We start from the raw sequence: 25,840 nt of genomic DNA, 5'->3' as shown, positions 1-25,840 counted from the left end.
GCAGTCATAATAAAGCTTTTCTGATAGCCATGATGACCAACCTTTGTGCCTACACATCTGAAGAACACTGGGGGCTTGAAAGTGGGTGTGCAAGTCAATGAGCCTGTGAAATACAGAGTTGTTATTGATATTCTTGACAGAGTATGCTGAATTTCTACACTGCAAAGGGAAGAAATTTACTGATTTTGATGAAGTCCGTCAGGAAATTGAAGTAGAAACAGATAGAGTAACAGGAATGAACAAAGGCATTTCTTCAGTTCCTATTAATTTAAGAATATATTCTCCACATGGTAGGTAAAATCATTCTACTTTACATTTATGTTATATAAACATATTATGTAGCTCATCACCTTTTGTATCTGTTCTTATTGCCTGATCTGGGCTGGAAAAGGTTTGAGGCTGAGTTAGTAAAGACCAGTAATGGGACTTGTAATAAAACTTCTTTTTGGCACTCTCCAGAGGAATTCCCTGATCTAGAAAGTCTCTGTGTCTCCCTGCCTTACTGAAAATTTATTGTTTGCTGTCACTAAAAATATATTCAGACAGTACCAGTGTTTGAAGTTGCTTTCTGGTGAAGACCCCCTGTATATATCAAAGTGGGTTCCTCTGGTTGCCATCTGCCCAGCTTAATGAAGACAATCTAGAGAAAATGTTTTCCATTGAATTTGTCTTTGATATAGGACAAAAGTGGTGTGTTTAACTGAAGCATGATTTTTCTAGCTGCAGAGAAGCTCAACTAAATCCCCTGCCTCAAAGCTTGTTTCTTGAACATGCTGACTCCAGGAGAAAGTGAAAATTTCCTACCAATTGCTCTTGCTTTGTTTTGTTAGGATCAATCTTTTAGTTCAGCCACAGTTGTCTATATTAACCAGACTCCAACTACACTTCTGGTATTTCCTTCCTAGGAATTGCATTTTTTTCATTTGTCTAAAGGATGCCCTGTTGCCCCAGCAGCAGGATGCTTACTCCAAGCCATGATGCCCTAGTTGGCACTGTAGCCCTTACTAGGGAAATCACACCAAAGCAAATCAGGTTTTCTTAATAGATTAATTTTTCTTCTTTCTGACTTTCCTGAAGATGTTACAGATTAAAAAAAAAAAACAACAAAAAAAACCCCAAGCCAGCAATATATCCCCAAGCCCCTTAACAACAGTTTTGCTATATTAGTTAGGCTAACTATTGATTGGTTTTTGGGAATTTCTTAATTAGAGACATGATTGAAAACATGGTCAGAGAAACACTATATTTTTAAAAAAATCCTAACAACTGTATTGGTTTATTTGGAGGATGCAATGAGAGTGATCTGTTGCCCGTGCTCCTGTTGTTGGACAAAGCTGAGAAAGCCATGTTAATTTAATTTGTCTTAGAGCCCTCAAGGATACGTTATATAAGTATCATTTTATACCAGTTGCAATATTTCAAGTATTAAATTTTAATATTAAATAGTACTAATAAATCCAGAGAGGTAAGACCAATGGGGAAACAAGTCTTTGCAGGTTGTCAGGCATTTTGTTTGAACTGTTGACAACTGTTGACCTATTTATCTGCCTGTACATGCAGTTCTGTGGGGTTTTATGTGACCAAAACTTGTGTGCAGCCATGGCTGTGTTGACCCCTTTGTCATGTGTGGTGTTCTAACCACTTTATGATCCATCCTGTCCATGTAGTCTTGAGCCTGACCCTTATTGATTTGCCGGGAATCACTAAAGTGCCAGTGGGGGATCAGCCTCCAGACATTGAGCAGCAGATCAGAGACATGATAATGCAGTTCATCTCCAGGGAGAACTGCCTGATCCTGGCTGTGACTCCAGCTAACACTGACCTGGCCAACTCAGATGCCCTGAAGCTGGCAAAGGAAGTGGACCCTCAGGGTAAGCAGGATTGAGTATCACCACTTTTTGTTCTCAACTGTAATAACATAATTGAAAACAACAGACCAGCTCTTGTGGGAAATTCTATAATTTATAATATGTAATATAGATGTCTAGTTACATACTCATGCAACCTTCAGCATCACAATGTAACTGTTTGTTAGCTCAGTATTGTTTGGTAATGTTGCTGTAAATGAATTTTCAAATGTTGTCACTATCTCTTATAAGCAAGTGCAGCAGTGGTTATCTATGAATTTTTGTAGTACTGGGCAGAACAGGGGATGGTGCTGATGGGATTTCTGGATACTTACATCATAAATTTTATACAGTCATATTGTAGGGATGCTGAGCCTTGTTAAGGAGTTTTGAGGAACACATTTCAGCACTGGCAATTATGTTCCCTGCTTTTCCAGACATATCATGACTTGAGTTGGAGCTGTTATTGTGTGATAGCTTTGAGAAGGGCACAGATATGTTGTTACATAATTGTGTAATTGTTCTTCTGACTAAATGATTCTTTTATAACTTTTTCCTCCTGCTTCCACTCTGGTCAGGCCTTAGAACCATCGGTGTGATCACAAAATTGGATCTGATGGATGAAGGAACAGATGCAAGAGAAGTTCTAGAAAACAAACTCCTCCCTCTTCGTAGAGGTGAGAATGTTCAGTTGCTTTTATTCTTTGCAGTCCAGCAAGTGGTTTGGATAAGGATGGTGTTTGGGAGTCCTGGAGATGAATCAAATGTTATGCTGGACTTGATGTGTTCCTTGCTTTTGCAGTTATCTAGTCAGCAAACATAAAGGTAGCTGTGCTAAAAATATCCTTTGTGGACCTGGAAAATCCTTGCTTCCTCTGGAATATGCAGTATAATACCAGCACATCTCATTAGCCAATATTTTTCTTTTCTGCCAGGTTCCTTGTAACATAAAAATGTTTTTTTTCTTTGTATATGACAGAAGCAAGCACCAGAGCTTGGTAATCTCACTCTAAACCAGTTTTGATCCTTGCCAGAAATTTTCCATGTTCTGGCAGCTACTGCCACATTTGCTCATTCTGTTAATTATATCGAGAATTTTGATTATGGTTATAATTTATTGATAATTTACTGTCTCCTCCCATGGAGCAAGTTGGTCCAGCAAATGAGAAGAAATTTTTTTTGTGTTTTGTTAATGTCATATCATTTATCTGCATAGACCTCTGTGTGTATTTCAATTTTATTTTGGATTTTTGTTTGCTTATTTTTGAAGTGGTTTGTTTGGGCTTCACCAGAGTTTCAGATATTTCTCTATTTGAATTGGTGATTTAAAAGGAAGTCTATCTGTTATATGTACACAGAATGAACAATTTAGGCAGTGTTAAGGTTACTATTCTACTTGCAGACATGATCTGAAATGCCTGAACTGGAAAGTTTTGTTTGAGCTGAGACAGTCTGGTTCTATTTAAGATGAATTCAGTAGTTCAGGCAATAGCTGCATTGATTTACCCATTGGTTTTGTCTTGTTTTAGGTTATATTGGTGTTGTAAACAGAAGCCAGAAGGACATTGATGGGAAGAAGGACATAAAAGCAGCTCTTCTAGCAGAAAGGAAATTCTTTCTTTCCCACCCATCCTACAGGCACATGGCAGATCGAATGGGAACACCCTATCTCCAGAAAGTTCTAAACCAGGTAAGACCTGAAACCTTTGTGGTGAAAGGCAGCTTTGTAATGATAGGGGAATATAAAAACTGTTTTAAAATGAAATTGGTCTCTAAACCTCACTCATCCTTTCCTGCTTTCAGTGTTTTTTATTTGCACAAGGTAAAAATAAAACTATATATTGCATGTAGATACAAAAGCTTGCTGTGAGTTGTAGTTTCTGACTTTTACTGGTAGTTCTGCACTTCCCTGTTCTTTAGAATACTGAATATGAACATCAAAACCAGGATTTCTTTCCCTCCCTGGAAGTATACCATCCTATTCCTGAATTGTTACATTTAACTTGTCAGTTGCCCAGTGTTTTTGGTATTCCTACAAGTCAAACTTGATACTGTTTTTTGCAGCTCACTGTCAAATTGCAGCTTTTCCTCTGGAATAGGCAAAGACCAGGTCAGCCCAGCTTTGTCCATTTAGGACAGCAGCTGGAAACAGCTGGAATGTTCCTGGTTAAAGTAGAAAACTAAATGGCTGCTCTGCTTAATTTTTGCTACAGTGACTTTGCAGCTGTAACTGCAAAGCCAGGCTATGAAGTGCTCTGGGCTTGCTCAAAAAGACTACTAATGCTATTTATTTGTGCTTCAGAGCCAAAGCCTTCATCTTGATGCAAGAAATTCCTTGTACCCTGAATTTCTTTCTGTGTTTAGAATGTTTTGCCTTGTTTTACATCTTGAAAGTTTAATCCATATGTCTTAGTTTTGAGACTGAAGCACAAGCTGCACATACATTTTGACTGTCTTGTCTGTCCTGACTCTTTATATGCTATTTACTTTTTTGAGAGCTGTTTTCAATATTAACCTACTTCAGCAGAAACTGTTGATCTTCTGTTGCTTTTACTGTGTGTAGAATATTATATATGGGAAGATCTACATAAGTTCTGTCCTCAAGATATTGGGGAACTTTTGTGTTTCAGGTAATATTTAAATTTCTTTCTATCCACAAGGTGGTGCTCCAGGGAAACTCCAGCTTTTGATTTTGTGCTTGTCAGTCTGCTGAGCAACTTTAAACTTAAGTTTATATCTTTTGGTGTATGACAGTTTAAATGTATAGCTTGTCTGGCTGGGGTTGGGAGGGGGTTTGGGGCATAGTGGAAGAAGTCCAGTTGGCTTTTAATTAAGGAATGTGTACAATACCTGAGACATTTATGGCACAGGTAAGTCATAGACAGTACTGTCCTAATATATATATATATATATATATATATATATATATATATATATATATGTATATATGTAAAAACATGCTGTGAGTGCTCAGAATATCTTTCTTTCCCACTTTTCCCATGCTGTGAGTGCTCAGAATATCTTTCTTTCCCACTTTTCCTTGTGGCTGTAGCATAAAGCAGTTGTTGTGCTGAACAAATACATAGGGAATTGTGAAACAGCCTTAAGAAAAGCAGCAAAATGGGAGTGTGGCATCAGCACAGAGAGATGAGAGGCAATTTTAAAATACCCATGTGATATGTGTAACTTTTTCAGGTGTAACTAAACAGGTGTGTAGTAACAGGGCTCAGTGAGTGAAAGGATGAAGGAATTTTGTGTGCACTAGGAATATTGAATTGTTCTTTAAAAGTCTCCATTGCATCAGAGATCAAAAGGAACAGCACTGGTAAACTAGCACAGGTCGTGGCTGATATGGTTGGCAGTCAGAAGGAAATGATTGTGCTCCTGCTTTCATCTTTTTGACAGTATAAAAAGACTTTTATTTGCTTTTTAGCAACTTACCAATCACATCCGGGATACCCTGCCAGCCTTCAGAAGCAAACTCCAGAGCCAGCTGCTTTCTATAGAACATGAAGTAGAGGTGTACAAAAACTTCAGACCAGAAGATCCCACCAGAAAAACAAAAGCCCTGTTGCAGTGAGTGTCTTTGTCTGCTTTTTCACTTCAAATGGGTTTGTTTTGCCTTTTTGCCCCTTCTTTCTGATTGGTTTAAATTTAAACATTAGGATATTGTTAAGGATTCTTTACACAAGCTCCAAAGATTTCTGTGTTTGATGCTCCAGAACACTATATTTATTTTACAATTTCAACAGAATTTTCCCTAAATTAATTTTAGTAATCCTAGAAAAGGGAGAAAGCAGAACAAGGAAAAAGCATGAAGATGGGCAGCAGAGATGATCAAAGGTAAAAAACTGCTTCTGATTGTGTAGACATATTCTTCTGTCTGCCAAAAAGATGACCTCAGGTAGGGCAGAGACATTGTGTTGGAAGTCTGTAAGATGAGGAGGCTGGAAGAAGAATAAAGAATGCTTCTTTTTCTAGTATAAAAACTTGGCTGTGCAATAGAACCCATAGATGGCAAAATCAAAATTAATCAAAGATGATCGTCCTTCATATTTTGTGCACCCAATACCCAGAGATCTTTGCTGCAGGAGTTGTCAGGAAAAGTTTGTTGTGCTCTCAGAAAACAGCAAGGCAAATTCTTGGGGATTATCATCATCAGTTCTGAACTGATTTTTCACTGCTGAAGTCACTGTCTGGTTTGGGTCTCATCCACAAAATAAATCTGTCTGAAGAGACTTTGATACTAGCCATGGAACAGAGATCACTGTTCATCTGACTTGGAATCAAGTGCAGGTGGAATCCCAGCCCTGTCTTGATTGTGGATTTAGCACCAGGGAGAAAGGACAATGCTGATGTTGTGGATTGAACACCAGTTAGCAGCTGCTGCTTTGCTGCATCTGCTTCCTCCCTTCCTTGGCCTGTTTCCAGGGGTGCTGGATACTCAGTACTGCCTATTTTTTCACCTGAAAGAGCTGCCATTTTGGCTCTCCCATTTTTTTTTTCTTCAGTTGTAGCCCCCTGTGTTTATATGCAAATAAAATTTACCTCTTAGAGAGGAAGCATGTGAAGGAAGAAGTGTAAAATGTACCTAGCTCTTCTCTCTTATATGCCTGTTGTCACATTCCTGCTCTGATTTCTGAGCTTTTCAGCATTCTAATTTCTCTGGGATAAGATGGTAAGAGCATTGGATTGTGCTAATGTGTATGTTTGGAGCTGGATTCATTCTCTAATTAAAACTTTGGAATTCAGAGGGGAAAGTAATCAGCTGAACTAGAGACTTTCTTGAGCCAGATGAAGACTCTGATTTACTCTTTATTTTTGTAACAATTGTGTCCAAAAGAGTAGACAGTTCCTTGGTACTTTACTGCAGATGTTTTGGTTGCAAAAACAGAGGGACATCACCTTTGACTTTTCCATGACTGGGAGAACTCTGAAAAACTCTGTGGGATTTTCTGAATGCTGCTGCTGCAGAAGTCAAAGCAGAGCCAAGTAAGCTGGAGCTTGTTGTACTGACACATCACCATGGTAGTACTGGTTCTTGGGCTTGCCTTTGGCATGGGGAAAAGAAGTTCCTTTCCAATCCCTTCTGAATTTTGCAGCACTGGATTCACATCGTGCTATTAGATTGTACTGCAAGACAGCAGGGATGCAGGGGGATGTGGGTAGGTAGGGATTCTATGGATTGGCACCTTGGCTCAATCAGTGGTACAGATACTTTTGGCAATTGCTAAATATGTTTGAATAGGCAGCACTAGTTGCATAGTACTGAAATAAGAGTTGGTAGTTAATATGCTTAAATTGTTCCAGTTTTTTTTTTGTTCTTTTTTCCTTTCCTCCCCTCCTTTGCCATTTAGGATGGTACAGCAGTTTTCAGTGGACTTTGAAAAAAGAATTGAAGGATCAGGAGATCAAGTTGATACGCTGGAACTTTCAGGAGGTGCCAAAATCAATCGTATTTTCCATGAACGGTTTCCCTTTGAACTCGTGAAGGTATTTATCCATCTTGCTGATGTGCTTTATTTTATTTATGTTTCCTTATGTTCATACTGTTAGTAGTGTAGCCAGGCAAAGATCTGATTGAAAGAATATGCTTTTAACTGTGGAAGAAATTATGTGAAGTTATAATTGAGACATTTGGCTTAATTTCTAGGATTGGACACTGAGACATACTAAGAATTCTAAAATACAAGAATTGGAATATAATTATAATCCCATTTCATACTATTTTCTGTGCTCTCCTATTGTTTTATCACAGATGGCATCTTTCTTTGGTTAAATGGGGCATGCAAGCAGTTAGAGTTGGTAAATTTGACTTGTGTTCAAGTAGCTGGTATCTATTAAAATGAGAGTTATGGAAAATAGCCCTTTAGGTCCCTTCCAACCTAAATCATTCTGTGATGGTTTGACCTAGGTAATGACCCTTTCATTTGTGACAACACTGACTTCTCTTCCAGCCAGCTGCCTTCCAAGAAACTTGAAGAAAAGCTTTATAACTTCATAACTGGGACAACTCCTCTCTTAAATTTAGTTGAAAACTGTAGAATGGGAAGGGGAGGATAAACAGATCATAATCACGGAAGTTGCACCACTTTAAGAAACCATGCTTTAAAAAAAAGTGGAGTCTTCCAAATCCTGTTTCAGGCTTACTCTGTCAACTCTTCAAAATCATTCCAGCTCTTGACATATCTGGAATGGAAGAGTATGTGATTTACAACAATATTTACTGCTGCCTGTTGCCTTAGTTCTAAAACATTTTAAAATACTTATGCATTGTTTGGTGTAATTAGAAATTACTATTTTAACAGCTGAACTTGCTTGTCTTGTGGTTATGGAGGGAGAGGGGATATTTTCTGTTTTGTTGAAACCTTCCCCTAATGTGCTCTTGTGTGCTGCTGTTCCTCTAGATGGAATTCAACGAGAAGGAGCTGAGGAGAGAGATAAGTTATGCCATCAAGAACATACATGGAATCAGGCAAGTGCTCCCCTGTTTTCCTGCCTGGTCACATGGTACAGGTGGAATATCTTCCCAAAGCATTGCTTACAAGCTTGGTTGTTCTCAGTTTTGGGAAATGTTTCTTGTGTTACTTGATTGGTAAATTCTCAGATGCTTGACCCTGGTAGCCGTGGTGCAGGATTTGAACTTTTCTTGCCTGATTGCTGGAGAGGTCTTGGTTTATCATAGTGAACTGATAGTTTTGGGTGTGCTTTTATAGTTTGGTTTTTTATAGAATTTATCTGCCAAGGTAGACCTTGGAAAAGAGTGTTTGAAAGAGAAGCAAGGCCCATTTGTTTAGGACTGGGTCTGTGGGGTACCTGTTTATAGATTCATTTACTCTGCAGTTACCAGCTGTGAAATTCTCCACGTTGGACTGAATAACAAAACCTCATTTTCTGGTGTGAGGGAAAAGTGCAGCCATAGGATTCTTATGGATTTGCTGTGCAAGGGATTGTGCATGGAGTGCTTGCAGCTGCCACTCATCCCTAAGGTTTGATGCACTGCTGCTGAGGCTTTTCTGCATTATAGCAGTACTCCTTAGAGTTCTTGCAGTCCTCTTGAAGGAGTTTCATCTTTCAAGCATGTTTCTACTTAAATTCTTATATTCTGAGTATATTCTTATTCAGAATGATACTTCCTTTGAGAAAGAAGCAAATTTAATTCTGTGGAAGTCTGTTTGTGTAGGGATTATTACTCAGCTCTGAAAGTGAAGATTTGAGCAATTTAGTAAAAAAAAACTTCCTTGCCTGATGTTTTTATTACTGTCTTACATATTCTTTTATGTCCACAGAACAGGTTTGTTCACTCCAGATATGGCATTTGAAGCCATTGTTAAAAAACAGATCGTTAAGCTGAAAGGACCTTGCTTAAAAAGTGTGGATCTGGTGATGCAAGAGTTAATCAACACTGTCAAGAAGTGCACTAAAAAGGTAGCTTGCACATAGATCTGGTAATGTAAGTAAAATGCAATGGTATAGTACATAATAGAAAGGCTGTCTTGCATTTTATGGTGTTATGAGAGATTTCTGATTCAGTCACTCGTTGGACAGAGTAGCACTTCCTCAGGTAATTAATTACAACTTCTGCAAAGTGCTCAGAATAATGTAATCATGGAAAGTTCATTTTTTGATTCCTTTGCTTTTATTCTTAGGGTGAGAGGTGTTTTTGAGTCAAGAGATGCCCTCAGTTTCCTCCTTAAAACCATGTTTTCACTTCCTAGCTGACTGGCTGCTTTTGCAGTCTCACCTGTCCATCTGCCTGTCCCACCATCCCAGTGCAGGGTACCCCATAATAGCAAGTACAGGAGTGATTCTGGGATGTGAGCACAGCTATGATGAGCTTATTGAGAAATATCCTCTTGCATTTTTTCTGAAAAAAACCCAAATTTTTTATATCAATGAGCAAGTAAAGGAGATATTTTTTAAAACCAGAAGGACAAAGAACAGAGAGAAACAGATTCTCTGGTATGTTTTCAGTAGAGTTTCCAGGGTTTTTTCACTTTTGTCAAAGTCTGCAAGACTTGTCACTTAAATTAACTGTGCTGATGCTCTTCCCAGTGGTATTTGCCAAATTTACCAAATTTCCCAGTGGTATTTGCCAAATTTACTGCATCTTGCTTATTTCAGTATTGTTATGTAAAGATGTTGCCACGAGGTGGAGCCTTTAAAAACCAAGAAATTTGGAAAGCATTTAAAGCACCAGTCTGGAATTAGGCCCAGTAGAAGAGAAAGAAACCTCACCCCAGATAGACTGTGTTTCATATGGCCAAAGTGTATTTTCCTCAGTATTCTCTGGAGGAAAAGAACAGCAACAATCCAAATGTTTAGGTCTCTTCAGTCCCTGAACAATAGCAAGTAAGGCTTGCTTTTTTTGCAGTGTGCTTAACTTCGTCCCAAGCATTTATAATATTTGCTTTCTTCCAAAGAGGAAAAAGCTGGAGGCTCCCCTGTTTGTATTCCACTGAAGCCACTCTGCAGGTGTAAATTTCTGTTAATTTTCTGTTTCAGTTGGCAACATATCCAAGGTTGTGTGAGGAAACAGAAAGAATTGTTGCTGGCTACATTCGTGAAAGAGAAGAGAAGACCAAGGATCAGGTGAGAATAAATAGGAGATGTGACAGTGTGGGGAAGAAGAGTTCTTACATCCAAAGTGCAGTAGGACAGTGAAAGATTTAATTTTTTTTCAAATAGTCTATACATTTTAGAGAAGAAAAAAAAATTGCTTCTTTTCCACTGAGCTTTGATAGGGACTAGAATTGTTACAGAATGGTTAAGTAGTGTTGGCTTGTTCCTGTGCCATTGTGCCAACTTGTTAGCTGGGCCACTAAAGCTGTTTGTGGGAAATCAATATTGATTAAAGAGATGCACAAAGGAATAGCTTATTTCTACTTTGTTTCCAGGTGTTTTTAACATACCCATCCATGCACCCACCCCTCAGCTTAATTACAGTGAGGCTCACAAACAATTGTACTGGAACCCAAGAGGGAGTCACAAGCTTTCCTTCAAGTTCAAAAAAAGCTAAAAACCAAATTAAAATTCAGAGAAATTTGGTTAAAGCCTTCATCACTTAGCCAAACACTCCAAATCCAGGAAACTGCAAATCTGAGATTACATGTGAGAAAATCCAATGGAGAGGATTTGGAATTATTGTCTGGAGAGTGCAGAGTGTGACAATAGAAATATTTGGGGAAGAAGAGCTCAGCAGAACTCTAAGCTGTTCTGGACTCCTGGCTCCCTAGTCCTGTCCCTGTGCAAGTTAGAGAGCTGTGCAGCACCTCCTGCTGCTTTAATCTGTGCTGAAAATGTAGTCATAAAAATAATTCACCAAAAAAATTATTAGCTGGGCTCCTACTTGCAGGGAGTTCTAGTCAGAACATTATTATCTCAAAATTTTGGAGAAAATAGAAGTTGTTTAAAATAATTGAGTTTTATTTTCCTGTTCTTCATTGTATGTACATACCTGACTATTTCTCAGAACAAAGAACAAAAATGGGCTTTCTGTAAATGCCAAAAATTGACCAAATAGGTTATTGTCACATTCACATCATGATTTATGATGTTAGCAGTTATCTTTCAGAGGTAAGAGATGGAGAAAAACAGTGGGGATTTGAGTCTAAATGAGGCATCTAATATCTTGTGGGAATTGTGAAGAATTTGGGAGTGATGCTGTATTTCAGGAGCTGTGTAGAAATAAGATTGAAGAGATGAAATGCCACCATTTGGTAGCAATAGGTTCCTTCCTTGCTCCCTCTGATGGAAGCCTGAAAAGACAGGGGTGAAGTGCAGTCTCCTGCATATTCCAGATCCTCTTGGAGGGTGGGAGGGAATTTTTTGCAGATATCTCAGCAAGTTCTTTGCTGAGTTAGATTGTCAAGGTCGAATCAAATTCTCTGTGGGCTGCTGAAAGACTGACAAGTGATAAATACACAAATCATTGTGTTATTTTGTTGATAGCCCATCTCTCAATCCAGATGTGCACACAGAATGGCTGGACTGGACCTTTTCTGGGCCAGGACTGGATTATTTATCACTGCTTTGTGTGGTACATAAAGTGGAGGTATATGGATTTTAGGTTTAAGGTTTAGGCTCCTTGCTGGCTTGGCTGGAATGTTCCAGATAGGCAGAATTTGCTTAACTTGCAAAATGCAGAGCTGGAATCTATGTATTCTCTCTGCCTCTGTATGATTGATCTTAATGGAATGGACAAGGGCCAAGAAGGTGAAAAATGAGGTCTGTTAGGAAAAAAAGTAGGAAGAAGGAATAGGACTTCTGTAGTCTAACTTATTTAATAAGCACAGAAACAGAAGCAGTGGAATTTAGAAAATATTGCTTTTGGCTTGAACAATTATGAAAACAATATTCAGTAATGCAGAGACTCAAGAGTTCTGGTTTTTTTCTTCCTTTTCTTCAATCTCTCTCTTCCACCTTACCCATCCTGTTTTGCTCTCCTGCCTCCCATAATAGATGCTGCTGCTCATTGATATCCAGGTTTCTTATATCAACACCAACCATGAAGACTTCATTGGCTTTGCAAAGTAAGTACATGGAAAATTTGTTAGAAAGGCACTGCCAGGATTTTTTGTTTATTTGCTTGGCATTTTTTATTATGCTCAGAACACAATTCCTGAAGTATGACAGTGAGGATCCAGGCTGCAGAGTCCCAAACTTGAAGGACCATGCTCTTTCTCAATAGGCACAATGTTGAAGTCTGTCCCAGTTGCAGGGGAGTCTTCACCCAGTTCACAAGCCTGGTTTCACTGAAGCTGGAGCTTGTGTCTTAGTCTGGAGTCACACACATTTCAGGACACAGAAATGGATATTGGTGGTCTTTCCACATTGTTATTAATGCATACTTTGGAAGCTGTGATTCTGTGTGAAACAGTTTTGCTCAGAATAATGGATGTCACTGAATTCTAAGTGTGCCTGCTGTTTGGCTGCAGAGAATAATAGTAGCAGAATGCCCTGCAGGGCCTGGCTTGACGTTCTCCTCACTTAATTGGAAAGGCTGTGAGAATATTTTCCAGAATGTTCTCCCTCAGTTTCCAGCAATTTGTGCCTCAGGGACTTCATACCAACATTTTGACACTAGTAAAAACATAGAAGATGTCTTCACTCTTTGAAGAATAAATGTTCCTTCAGACACATTCATGCTGTATTTGCCATAATAGTGATTGGAATCACAACAGGTTTTGGGCTGTGTGAGATGCTGGCAACAAATTTGGGCACCACAGTAGTATTTGACTGTGGCCAATTCTAGTTAGCACTGTGAAGGAAGGTGCACATCTTTGGCAGTGTGCCTTGAAGGTTTAAAACATGGAGTTCAGTGAGCTGAGAGGGGAGAAAGCAAAGGCAGGCACTGTTTATGTGTTTGGTTTGAGCAACTTTCTCTAGAATTGTTTGTGGGTCCTAGATATTGTTATCAGTTCTCTTGACAAATAACAGGATGTTGTAGGAATGGTGGCTGGCCTTCTAGAGGTCAAGATAACAACCTGCCTGCTATTTACTTCTCTTCATCCTTTTCTGACAGGAAAAAGGCTGCTAAAAACACTCCATGTATATTCATGGTGTGTGTTGTGACCTTGGGAAGTCACATAGTCCCGCCTCCCGCTCAGAGGAGGGTCCTGCTGAGTTCAGACCAGGCTGCTCAGGATTTTGTCCAATCAGATCTGGAGGATTCCCAAAACTGGAGATTCTCCAGCCTTTCTATGCTAGCCTGTTCCAATGCTTGCCTCACCTCACTATGAAAAGACTTTTCCTTGTGTCGAGTTGAAACTTTCCATATTTTATAGTACTGGATTCTGGAGTTCCAGGTGTATCTGTACCTATTGCATTATGTTTCTCCCCTGGAAAAATTCCTCTCATGGGTGTTGCTCCTGCAGCCTCCATGGTCCTTGCTGCTGTGTCTTTACAATTCCCAAGTTCAATTTCTTGGGAAAGCTGCTTTCTCTTTTGCCAGCTGAGATCTGGAAATCCCCAAGTGCTGTGTATGGGGCAGAAGCAGATAAGTGACTCTTGGCTTAAGTTCTCTGGTAAGTTTAAGCAAGGGTTAAAGCAAGCTAGGTTGGAACAGATGGAAAGGAAAGTAGCCTTGTTGACTTCTGCTCAACTAAAAAAGAAAATTTGGATAGCAAAGAAGAATTTGAAATATATTCACTAATGAGACAAATGGAGAAAAATACTAATTTGAAACTATAAGTGTATTATTGTTACAGCAGTTACGTTAGAGCTGGAAAATGAAATAAGTTGGGTAGCACAGGGGCTTCTGCAGTATCCAAACATCCTGGACTACAGATTCCCCAGATTCCCTGGTGTTTCCTTTCCTCTAGCCCCTTGTCTCATGCAGCTGCAGTACAGTGTAAGTCCTGTGAAGCATAAGAACGAGAGCACAAAATATTACAAACTACTCTGCAGCACTGCAGGACCTGAGGCAGGTACAGTGCAATGTGAATTGTCTTGAGAGGGATTTAATAAGGCCAGTGTTTAGAACAAATTTGCATAGTTATAAAATGGCAAAATCTTAGAATATTAATGTTTTTCTTGTTTGGCAGAACTAATGGCAAAATTCTGGGCTTGAGTTTGTTTCCAGTTGGTATAACTCAAGAACAGCTACATGCTTCAATCTGCATGAAGGGTAATTTGTATTTAGAACATTAAATAGAAGACCAATTGCTGGGCTATTTCTAAAAGGCATGGGTTTCTTAGTATGATGTTAATGGTATAATTAACTTTTCTAAGGTGATAAAATTAAGAAAAAAAGAAAACTTAGATGTTGCACCAGGGACATGCAGTGTTGTTTGGTCAAAAGAATCAGGATTATCAAGCTAAACATAGTGAGCAGGCACAAGGAATAAATATCCTTGTGGATCTCCCAGACAGCATGTGGACTGCTGGCTTGATGGTGTGGTCCAAAGGGCAGGGTCAGAATTTGGACTAGGGTTGAGTTGGGTGTTTCATCAATTCTTTGGAGCAGCAGCTGTGCACCAAACAGCAGCATTGGCCGCAGGCTCTGATCCAAGCACACCTCTGCCTTCCTCTGTCAGAGCAGCCTTTGGAGCTGCTGGCATATGGATGCTTCTGGCTTCAGTGAATCAGTGCCTGGTGAAATGGTATAATCTAATCCAAACAAAACTTCCTGTCACCAGTGAAGGGCTGGTGGCTGAGTAGCCAAAGCCTGCTCTTGGAACGCTTTTCTCCTTCTTTCCAACAATATTTTAATTTTGTGGCCTAACACAAACTGCCACATAATGCAAATGCTTTTAGAATTAATGGCAACTTGTTTGGTTTTGAGACAGGAGTGTGTTTTGTTTTAGGAACTGGGATTACCAAAGTTCAAGAATTGAGCAAAATATTTTAAATATGGTTTAGTTTCAAATGTGCTCTATTCTTACAAGATTTCAACTTTGAACCAACTTCATGAAGGCTTCATCCATTGGTTATATTTACACCCTCAAAGTGCATATAAATATTAGAATAATATCCAAAACAAACTGTCAAGACAAAGCTATTAAGGAGCCTCCAGCAGGGGAGGATTTTGTTGTACTGCTCTAAATAACAGAAATGGCTTGCTTTCTGTCTTTTCTGAATATTTATAGAGGCTAATGTTTCCAAAGTTACCCACATGAGCCATAATTTCTCTGTGCTTTTAGTAACCTTTACCAATGCAAGAAGGATGTTGTTGCAAAGAGGATGATTGGTAGGAGCTGACTGCTGTGCATGTCCCTTCTGTCCTTAGCAGGCAAATATAATCAGGTAGAAAAGCAGTTGAAATATGCACATAAATGCAATGATTTTCCTGTGTTTCTTTTGCTGTGTTCATCTAGCTTTCTCTGCTGGGGTCAAAAGTAACTATTACTGCTAAAATTATTGCTCAGGAACTGGCTTAGTTCAAGTTTCCTCAGCATAACTCTTTTCCTCTGCTTCCCTTAGTGCCCAACAAAGAAGCAGTCAGGTTAACAAAAGTGCAGTGGGAAATCAGGTAGGCACCTAACAGAGAATGGATAATGGCATGTGCAAGTTAATCCAAGCTGTTTGGTTTTCTTGGCTGCATTTTCTGTTTTAAGTGTATCATTTACCTTTGTTTGCTTCAAACATACATAAATGTGTCCTCATTGCCTTGTTTTGCTGAACTTTTCAATGCCACCTGACTTCCATTGTTATCATCATTTGCTGTTTAGCATTTCTGCTGCTGCTTGCACTGCTGGTGAGTGTCTTCCCTCCCATGCTGTTCAGTGCCTTGAATCCTCATGTTACACATCGGTGTTTTGTCATTAACTGCAAACTTGTGAATTTCAGAATCCCAAATGCTGGTGAGTACTTGCCTGTGTGTGCTTTGTGTGTTTTGCTACTCCTGATGTGTTCACAGCTGAACTGCAGTGAAGGGCAAGTCAGCAAGCAAATGTGGATTTGCCTTTACATCTTCTGAAGCCTTTCAGCTGACACCACACAGTTGGTGACTATGTACCATAGGCCTTTCTCAAAATAAACAAAGAATTAGCGGTTGATGCTCTCAGGTTAATTAGTGTCTTCACAGAGATTCATTAATGAAATTGTTTGTTTCTTTTTGTCATGTAAGAATATGGGATTAATTCTGCAAGGTCCTTGGTGCTCCTGAGCCTGACTTCCCTCTCTGCTTTTGTGTGGCTCAGGGGTTCTCAGTACTTGGCAGGATCGGTCCTCTTCTTGATATGAGATGAAAATAAGCAAAATGTTACAATTTGGAGAGTTTCTGCTCACTTTGAGGTTTTTGCAAAGTCTTAAACAAAAAAAAAAATTGTTATGGAGCTAGTACATACTTGAGAATGAAATAAAACATAGTAGTAAAAATAAGACAATGAAATTTTGTTTAATTACCATTCTTGCATATCTTCCTGATGTTTTCACGTGCAATTTGGTCAAACAATGCTCAGGAGGTTTCACCTCCTGATCAAAGTTTTCAAATGTGACAACTGAGTTTAGATCCAAACAATAAACCTGAAATTTCAGAAAATCTCCTATTCTGCTGCTATTGTAGACAAGAGTTCTTGGCAAGAGTTGTAGTCATCTTTTTGGAGCTAGAAATTCAATCTCTTCCTCTCACCAAGAAATTGCTAGTTATTTTCAGGATATTTCTTAAAATAATCCAGCAACTTCTTGGATGTGATGCTTCCCCACAGCCTGACCAGCATGAGTGGCATTTTTGATATAATATATGGTTTGGATTAAAATGAAAAAAAAACCAAAACCCTGGAAGGTCTAAACACTGCAATGGCTTCAAAGAGCAGCCTCTCCCCTCTGAGGAGAGATTTCCTTCTTATCTAGCTGTGCCGGAACATGTGTCAAACACAAGGACTGTCATCACTTTGGAGTGTCCCATAAAAGGAAAAGCAACCAATTATCTGGCTCTTCAAAAATACACAAATAAAATGAATGATTTTTTAATTGAGTGAATGTTTTCTCTCTAAAGAAGTGAAGAAAAAGCTTGGCATTTTAAATTCAATGTTGAAACTTGGTTACTTGTGGTATAAAGGACTTTGCTGAACCTTTTATTGTAGAGATAATAAACAGATGTTTGTAAGTTGATTGTTTGGAGTTGAAAAGAATGAGAGAATGTTTCTGAAATAAAACTTCATTTTTGCAATTTGCTATTTCAGGGAACCAATCTACCGCCTTCAAGGCAAATTGTACGAGCTAAGTTCTGTAAGCTTTATTGTTGCTTTTTCATTTAGCTTCTCAGAGGGCAAAATTTGTCTCTAACTCATTGGTTTGTCAAGTACTTGCTGCTGAACTATTTAATGTTAAGCTGTCTTGTCTGTAACACTACCTCAACAAAGTGTAATTGCAGTTCATCACTTAACTGCTACTAACCTGCTGTTACCAGTCTGAACTAGTAGCACTTAAAATGTTGTAGAAGACTTTGCATCAAATTAATATTTTTGTAGTTTAACAAGTTTCTCAAACTAAAATAACTAATTGGTGTTTATTTTATTATATAACTGGAAAGCAGTTTTTATCTGATGTGAGTGCCTCTATTCATAGTAAACCTCTTTTTGTAAGGTGGGCAAATAAGTTTCTGGTAACCAAAAGGAAACATTAGCTCTGGTGTAAATGAACATGCTGTTTATGGGTACAGGTACTGTTCTTGCTGGTTTGTTTATGTCAAGAAATTACTTTGGATAGAAAAATGAGTTTTATGAATGAAAATATTTAAAGCCTTTTTAGGATTCTCTTCATAGCACCAGGAGGATCAATATATCACGGACAGACTCTTTTCTAACCCTTCCACTTCATGAGTAAATAAATATGTGAATGTCTTTAATATTACTAATTAGAATTAATTGTCTAAACTGCAGTTAATTTTATAACAAGTTACTATTGGTACAGTGATGGTAAGGTGTAAGAAATAAATTTGTATTGTGTGTATTCTTTGGCAATATCTGTGATTAAAATGTACATTTTTTCAGTTTGTTGCCATCATCAAATTCTATTAGTTGTTGTTTTAAAGTAAATTTATGTTCAGTTATGGAAAAGGGCATCACTGACTTTAGCAGCAGTTGAATTGCACCCCGTGGGGAGATCAAGATCACTGAATTTTCCCAAAATAGTGGGATGCTCATTTGTAATGATTTGCTTTTCTTTTTTAGTAGCTTGCTTTGGGCTGGAATGATGCAGATAACTATTAACTACTTCTGTGTATCTTGGAAATAAGATGAGCACAGCAACACCTTATTTTTGGACAATAATGCAAATTCCTCTTAGCATGTTTTTCTCCTTTTTCCTCTACTACTAATTTATCCTCTCACACTTAATCTTTGGCCTTTTTTTTGTTTGTCTTTTCTTTGCTACCGCCTGAGGTTTTGACCTGACTCCACAAAGTTTCTTTTTAAGCCACAGGTTAGTCTGTCTTCTCATTTGCTTGGAGTACTCTGTGCAATGCTTGGTTTTACACAGCACACTAGCAAGGCTTGGCTCCTGAAAGCTGACCCACTCTTAATTGTGTGTGCTGTGTGCTCAGATTTGTTTGGTGACTAAAATTCAATGTTTTAAACTCCCCTTCATGATAAAACTTTAAAGATGAAGGTGTCATTGCTCCATGAGCCCAATTGGTGTGTGTGAGCATGCAAGACACTGAAATTATAGAGGATTATATATCATTTATAGGAGATTCTGTGCTTGGCTTCTGTGGCAAAATCTGCTGCCCTGTAACTGGAGAAGGGGCTTAATGTGAACTGTGAGTTTCAAGGCACTGTCCATGTGATGTGGAGGTCTAGGTCTGAGGGGTTTGTTTGACCTGCCTCTCTTCAGTGTTACACCAACAATCTGATTAATTTTCTGATTAATTTCTTCTGGAAACAAGTAGCATTCAGACCCTATCAGCTGCCTTGAGCTATAGTCCTAATAAGTAACTTTTCCCCTTTTAACCCCCTTTTTTTTCTTTTCTTTTAATCCTGCTTTGTAGCATATTTTGCTGTTTCTTTTCTTCAGATGTACTTAAATCCTATTACCTTGCATGACCCAGGAAAAAACTGTTTGTAGAATTTTTCTAAGCAACCAGATGGAAATGGAGACTTGTGCCATGGTCAGTGAGGTGGTTATGAAAAATCATGGCAAAGCTGTTCTTTTAAGAAATGTCAGTATTTCTATGAAAGAGGTGATGCCCGTGAGCTAACACATTCAAAAATATTTCAAAATTCAGCAGCATGAAACCTGCTGGTTTTGAGTTTTCACTTTATCAAGTCTAGAGGAGTATTGCTGTTCTAAATGGCCTTTAATTATTTTTTAGGTTAATATCCCTTCATGTTTGACTTATCTCAATCTTTGTTTAATTATATTTGGAAGTATATTTCAGTTTTTTTACCCCTGAGAGCTTTGTTCCAGTAAAGACTAAATTTTTCTTCAAAGCAGACATGTTTTTAGGACTTCAGCCTCTGTCACAAGTTTTAAGTTATGTAATACATTGTGCAGTGATTTGTAGGGAAGCAATGTCACAAGATCTTGGTTGTGTTCAGTATCAGAGCAGATCTGATGAGTTTATGCTGGGACATTTGGCAAATTAGAGTGAAATACTGTAGTAGGTTTCCCCTCTAATACTTTACAGCTTCTGTAGTGTGAGGATCTTCACGGCTGAATCCAAAGAACCAACAGCTTCTAAGGATGCTTCCCTGAGTAGTTTTTGTAATTTTTATTCTCTCAATGTGCCTACTGTTCAGTAGCACATGTTGTAGTGACAGTGGTTGGAAGATGGAGTGGTACTGGGAGTTGTGTGCTGTGCTCAGATTATTTCAGTGGAGTTACACAACACAACTTTAATGGTGTTACATTAGCAGTTACTGCTGCTTGTGTTCTTGTGGGAGTGTCCAGTCTCATGATCCTCACTCTTGTGTTTCTCTCTGCCCAGTTTCATGTCTCTCACCTATCTTGAAGTCAGCCTTCAAATACTTCTTTAGAGAATCAGAAAGTGTCCCATTTCTTTCAATATATTTCTTTTACAAATGCCTTATATGATTTAATGCTATTAAAGTCATGTAGCAACACATAAATTGTGCTTATTGTGTCAAATCCTGCTTTCCTGTTTATCCATGAAGTGGTGGAGGGTAAGAACAACAAATATGATTTGGGTTTTGTGCAGCTGAACTATGAGAGCGATTTCCTTCTGGCTTGTTCGTGTGCATTCAGGGGCTCTGAGTTTCATTTTTCAGTCACCCAGATTAGGTATCAGGATCCTGAAGGAAGGAACTGTGTCATCTCTTGTTCATCCTGTGCATGGAGTCCAGCTGCCTCTCAGAATATTGTCTGCAGTAGCTCCTGGCTATGCCCATGTTTTTCACCTTCCTGAGGTTCATAACTTATGTCACGAACATCCGCTCTGCACAGAATGACATTTAGAAATAGGATAGGAAAGAGTGAAATGGATCTCTTAGATACAACCCAATGAGAAAAAGAACTAGTGAGAACAATAATGAAACACAGTGCTTTCATTTTTCAAGCTGAAGTGCTATAAAACATAGCTAACACAACAGTTTAAAAAACTCCAAAATAATAACTCTCCTTCAGAGTTTTTTGAACTTCAAAAGTGTCTTTGAAAATCTTACCATATTATTGCCTGTGGAACAACACTTCTAAAATATGGCTTGAGGGTTTGGTTTTTTTGGTTTTTTGAGAATTTAGCCAGATTCTAAGGTGAAACTATGGTTCCTTAATCTCATTTTTTCTTGCATTACACCTTGATCCAACATCTCCCTCCCCTTTATGTCTGACACTGATGCTGAGTCTTCTGGAAGTGTAGCTTTTTGGAGTTAACAGAATGTGCCTGGGAAATGGGAAAATTCAATGAAAAGGACATGAGGCTTAGTACATTAAGCTCTTCTTCTCCCTCTTGGTGGCCCCTGGAACAGCTTCCTAGTATTTTAGATTGTTGTGACCTGTTGTAGAGTCCAGGATATTTTAGAGAACACAAAACTCTGTTTCCCCAGAGAGGTATAGATAAACAGGTCTAGAAATTTCACATGAAAAGCACACACTCAAATATTGCTGTAGGTTGGTGTCCTGCTCTTCTGCAGGGTTGTGGGAGAATGACAGCTGGATCTAATCCTCAGCACACAGGATTTTTGAGGAAACTACTGGCAAATTCCTTCCTTTATGAACCAGTGACCAAAGATTGTCCTAGCAAGTCAGCTTGTTTCTGTCCACACCCCATGATGGTTGCACATTTGTGGGGAGATGTGTTGGACTGGAGAATGACACAATTCCTACTTTAGAAGTATTGAAACCTTCAGTGCTTCTTAAGTGCTTTGTATAGCTTAATTTTTAAAATGTTGGCTTGGTCTGTTCTGAGACCTCTACTACAAATGCCTTCTTGTGGAATTGAGAAAATGAGACTCTTATGAAGCTGTTACAGAGCCTGTGGTAATGGTGAGGGAGAGGATGGAATAAGCAGAGTGCTCCTTCCCTTCCCTTTGAAGTGCTCATCACCTGTAAGGTTATTGAACCTGCTGCTTAGGTGTTCCTGCCTGGTTTGCTTCTAGAAACCACCTCTTTATCTTCACTGACATCTGTGTTCAAATCTTTTACCTTCCCTGAGATATTTCTCCAAAACATTTTTCTCCAAACCAGGTGCTGGCCAGGCTGCCTGGGCTTTCTGTGTGTGGATGTGAGCTTTGCATGGAGCAACATGGCATTTTCAGTTCAGACAATGTGGTTCAACAGCATCTTCTCTCCCAGCTTCTTTATAGAATGGGTACATGTGCTGTGAAGTATTTAGTGTGCTGCACAAATACAGCTCCCCTTGCTGCAGAACTAAGTTCAAGTGAATGCAGAACCTTAATTTTGTTGATTTTCCCTGATTTTTTCCCTTTAATTTTTTATAGTTCAGTGCAGAAAGAAAAAATAGAATTAGTTGGGTTCCACAACTTGTCCTGTGACAGCTGCCTGAAGGCCAGCTGTATATACATGTATATAACATGTATATATACTGGCTGTATATACATGTTACTGGTTTCCTGTTAAAAACTTACTTCAATAAATATCACAAAATAAAATGAGGATTTGATAGGTAATCAAGTTCTTCTCAGTGCTTCCCTTGCACTTAGGCAAGCATTCCATGTGTGTCTGCACTCACTGATGCCCCTCTCCACTTAAGTTCCCCCCTCAAAAGCCACAAATATTAAAAGTCCTGACCCACTTTTGTAGAAGTCTTTGTGGAACAGGTTATTCCATCTAATCTGCTTGTGCCATACCTTTGAGTCTCTTTACAGGAATCATGTCCTGTTCTCTCATCCCTTAATGTGGCTTCAGAACCAAATCAATGCTCTCTTAGAGATTTTTGTACAGGCTGAAAACTTACAGCCTGTTTTTGGATCTTCAGGACATTTCTTACACTGCTGGCCTGGTTAGTAGTAAATGGGAAAGCACATTTATCTTCCTTGAAATGAAACCAATACTCTTGGATTATGTGCATTTCCATACCATTTCCTGCTTTTCAGCTGCAACTTCTTTGGTTTAGTTATCAAATAGAATTCAGTCCCTTACCCTGTGCAAACCAAAGCTGTTTTTTTTTTTTAGTTGCTTGCATGAACATCCAGGCTAAATAGGAGTGAATTCTGGTTCTGAAACTTCTACAGATGGCAAAGAATAGATGGTGAGCCATGTTCTTTGCTGAGTTGTTGGTATTGGAGTTACAGCTCTTGTGAAGCCCTGTGAGAGGAATGTTGGTCTCATAGATTTCTTTAAATACAAGAAGAAAGTCATGTTTGATCACACAAGTCAGAGCCTGTGGAGATTGTTGAGAGGGGTCTGAAGGGCTTCTCTGAGCACTTTTTTGTCTCAGTATTCCATTGGCAAGTGAAGGGTGTAGCTGTGGGGAGAAAGGGAAGAGCTGAGGATCCTTGCATCTGTGATTAGGAGAGTTCTGTGGTCTTGTTCAGAGCATGATAGGAAGGAATGTTTGCTCCCTCATTCATATTGGAAAACAGTGGCTGTTCCAATAAAATTGAAAGTTTCCATCCATCTGTAAATGAATTTTCATGGTTATTCTCTTCTGCTGGGGAGTTGTCTAATTTTTCTTTCTCTGTGCATGATGTAGCCTCCTGATCTTAGTATTCTTAGTATTTATAGGTATGTTCACATCTGTTCTTTCATCTTTGGCTTGTAGCTATGCTATAAAGTTTTGCTTTACCTTTTTTACCCCCCGATTTTTATTGCTGCTTAAGGTTTTTTCCCCCCTCTTTTCTTTTTCTCTTCTCTCCTATGAGAAGAAAATGGCTCTCACATGCTTCTCCTTACATCTTCCTGCCTTAAGTTTAACTTAACTTTAGAAGACCTCTCCTCTTTGTCACTCCATACAAGCACTTCTGAAAATCCCCAGTGTGTCAGAAGCCACTCACTTTACCAGAATTTAGGTGCTTTTCCTGCTATCCACCTTTAGAGATGACCTTAACAATTAGACCAGAACAGTGTAGTCAGAGATTAATTGTGTAGGCTTTCAGAATGTGTTCATATACAGCAAATAAATATCTTCAACCTTACCTGATTCTTATCACACTCCCTTGCTGTAAGTACAACGTTCTCATAGTTTGGCTTCTCTCTTTCTCCAACCTTCAGACTGAAAATGTAATACTCACTTCATTACTATTGGGTTTTTTTGGAATGCTGCAAAAACTCTTGAATTTCCCAGAGACTGAAAAAATGCACCTGTTTGTGTTTCATTTAGCAAATCTTGATTTAAAAGAATGAGTGCAGCAGCAGAACTCTGTCAAATGAGTAATGAACTAAACTTGTACCTGACTGCACCTTGCTTAGGTCATCCGGAAAGGCTGGCTCACCATCAACAACATTGGCATCATGAAAGGAGGATCCAAGGAATACTGGTTTGTCCTGACTGCAGAGAGCTTGTCCTGGTATAAAGATGATGAGGTAAGGAATGAGGAATGGTTTTATTCTTTTGGGGAAAACCCCAGTATTAATACAGTATTCTGATAACAACTTGAAATATTTTATCAGTTTGTGTAAACTTGAATGGAGAGATTGTTTTAAGGTTTTAGCTGTGTTCTTTAAATTTGTGTTTTAAGGTTTTAGCTGTGTTCTTTAAATTTCTGGTTTGATTCATGGAGAATGCTGACTGCCTAAGACTTCTGTTGAAATGCTGATAACAAACACAGGGTGTGGTGTGGAGTATTTTTGTTTGTTTTACTTTTTTCTTCTCTTCCTGTGATTTCCACATATTTTTTTTAAAAAGGAAAAAAAATCTCAGGATGTTTTGAAATACTCTGCTGATTGTCCTATCCTTACTTTGGTTGCTCTTGCACATCTACTGCAAGTTGATCATAAATTGTCTGGGTAAATTTACTTCTGGAAGTAACTACAGCAATTGATTTAATGGAAACAGCTGTTCTCTGGTCTTGTGTTCTGAGAGGATGAAAAGCCCATCTGCAGAGTTCTGTGGTTGGTGTAGATTTTCAAATTTGACAAAAAATGCACTTTCTTGGGTGATCAGTAAATCTGAGGTGAGTGATATGGAAATGAAGAAAAGGACATCCTCATTGCTCACTTTGGATATATTGTTAGGCAGCTTGTCTGTTCTGTTTGATGACTTTTTCAACAGTGTGTAATGATACATTTTATCCAAGACTCCAGCAGTATTTTGAAGGTTAAAACAGGATTATGTGTGCCATCAGATTTATGGTAAAGCCTTTGTGAGATTTTAAGGTTTGTGTTCGTTTTTGTGGAAAAATAGGGCTAAATTTTAAACAAATCTATGATTTCCTATTTGGGTCATTCCCCAAAAATTTTAAAATGTTTTTAGTAAGAAATTAGTTCTTTTTAGGATGAACCAGTTCAATGGATGGAAGAAGCACAGGTAAAGAGAAAGCTTTAAATGAGCTCTAAAGCATCACTTAATCTTTTCATCTTGTTCTAAGTAATAATCAAAACACTGGTTGATCCCAACAAAACAGCTTGATGGGGACTGTGCAAATTCATATTCTCTTTAAACTACCATGGTGTTTTACTGCAGTGAATTCTCTGGAAGCCCTAGGGAGAAGGCCTGCAGTGCATAAGGCAGAGCTTTCCTGACTCCTGCAAATCTAGCATGTGGAACTCCTTCAGTAATGCTGCTGGAGGTGGGAACTCTGCTGCTCAGAAACAGTTTTTTTCCCCCCAGTCCGTAGCCATTTCAGGATACATCTTAAGGCAGAGGGACAAACTTGGTTAATCTTGAGGATTTTGCCCCTTGCCCTTTTATTTAAGTTTTAAAGGGATTCAAATTTAGTGTAACAGGAAAACTAGTGCGTGTCAGGCAGAGGGGAGGAGCCAAGGGACAGGTGTCAAGAGGGGAAATTTTACTCTCAGATTGCTGAAATAGAATTTGAAAAAAATGCAAAAGTGACTTTATGAATTTGAAACTTTGAAGCTGTTGTTTTTTGTGATTTGCTTTGAAGTTACTCAAACCAGCTTTCTTAGGTAAGATACAGGCAACTGTAACTAAAACAAGCAATGTGGCAAAACTAACACACCTGCTGTGTTTT

The 25,840-nt window shown here is 38.6% G+C and overlaps 1 protein-coding gene across 1 annotated transcript in view; it reads left to right on the top strand.

Moving 5' to 3' along the window:
• DNM3 (dynamin 3) overlaps positions 1-25,840 on the top strand; it is a 173,330-nt gene that overhangs the window by 25,462 nt on the left and 122,028 nt on the right. Inside the window, 13 exon segments of the mRNA XM_054515853.1 lie at positions 141-290; positions 1,668-1,871; positions 2,426-2,524; positions 3,377-3,537; positions 5,281-5,423; positions 7,205-7,340; positions 8,255-8,322; positions 9,137-9,275; positions 10,353-10,439; positions 12,309-12,379; positions 15,771-15,819; positions 17,474-17,503; positions 24,117-24,230. Of these exon segments, the coding sequence (XP_054371828.1) occupies positions 141-290; positions 1,668-1,871; positions 2,426-2,524; positions 3,377-3,537; positions 5,281-5,423; positions 7,205-7,340; positions 8,255-8,322; positions 9,137-9,275; positions 10,353-10,439; positions 12,309-12,379; positions 15,771-15,819; positions 17,474-17,503; positions 24,117-24,230 (1,451 nt within the window).

This window comes from Molothrus ater, chromosome 9 (assembly GCF_012460135.2).
Source record: "Molothrus ater isolate BHLD 08-10-18 breed brown headed cowbird chromosome 9, BPBGC_Mater_1.1, whole genome shotgun sequence".
Lineage (NCBI taxonomy): Eukaryota > Metazoa > Chordata > Aves > Passeriformes > Icteridae > Molothrus > Molothrus ater.
Note: the sequence above shows the minus strand (reverse complement) of the source record. Positions and strands in the feature narration are given on the sequence as shown.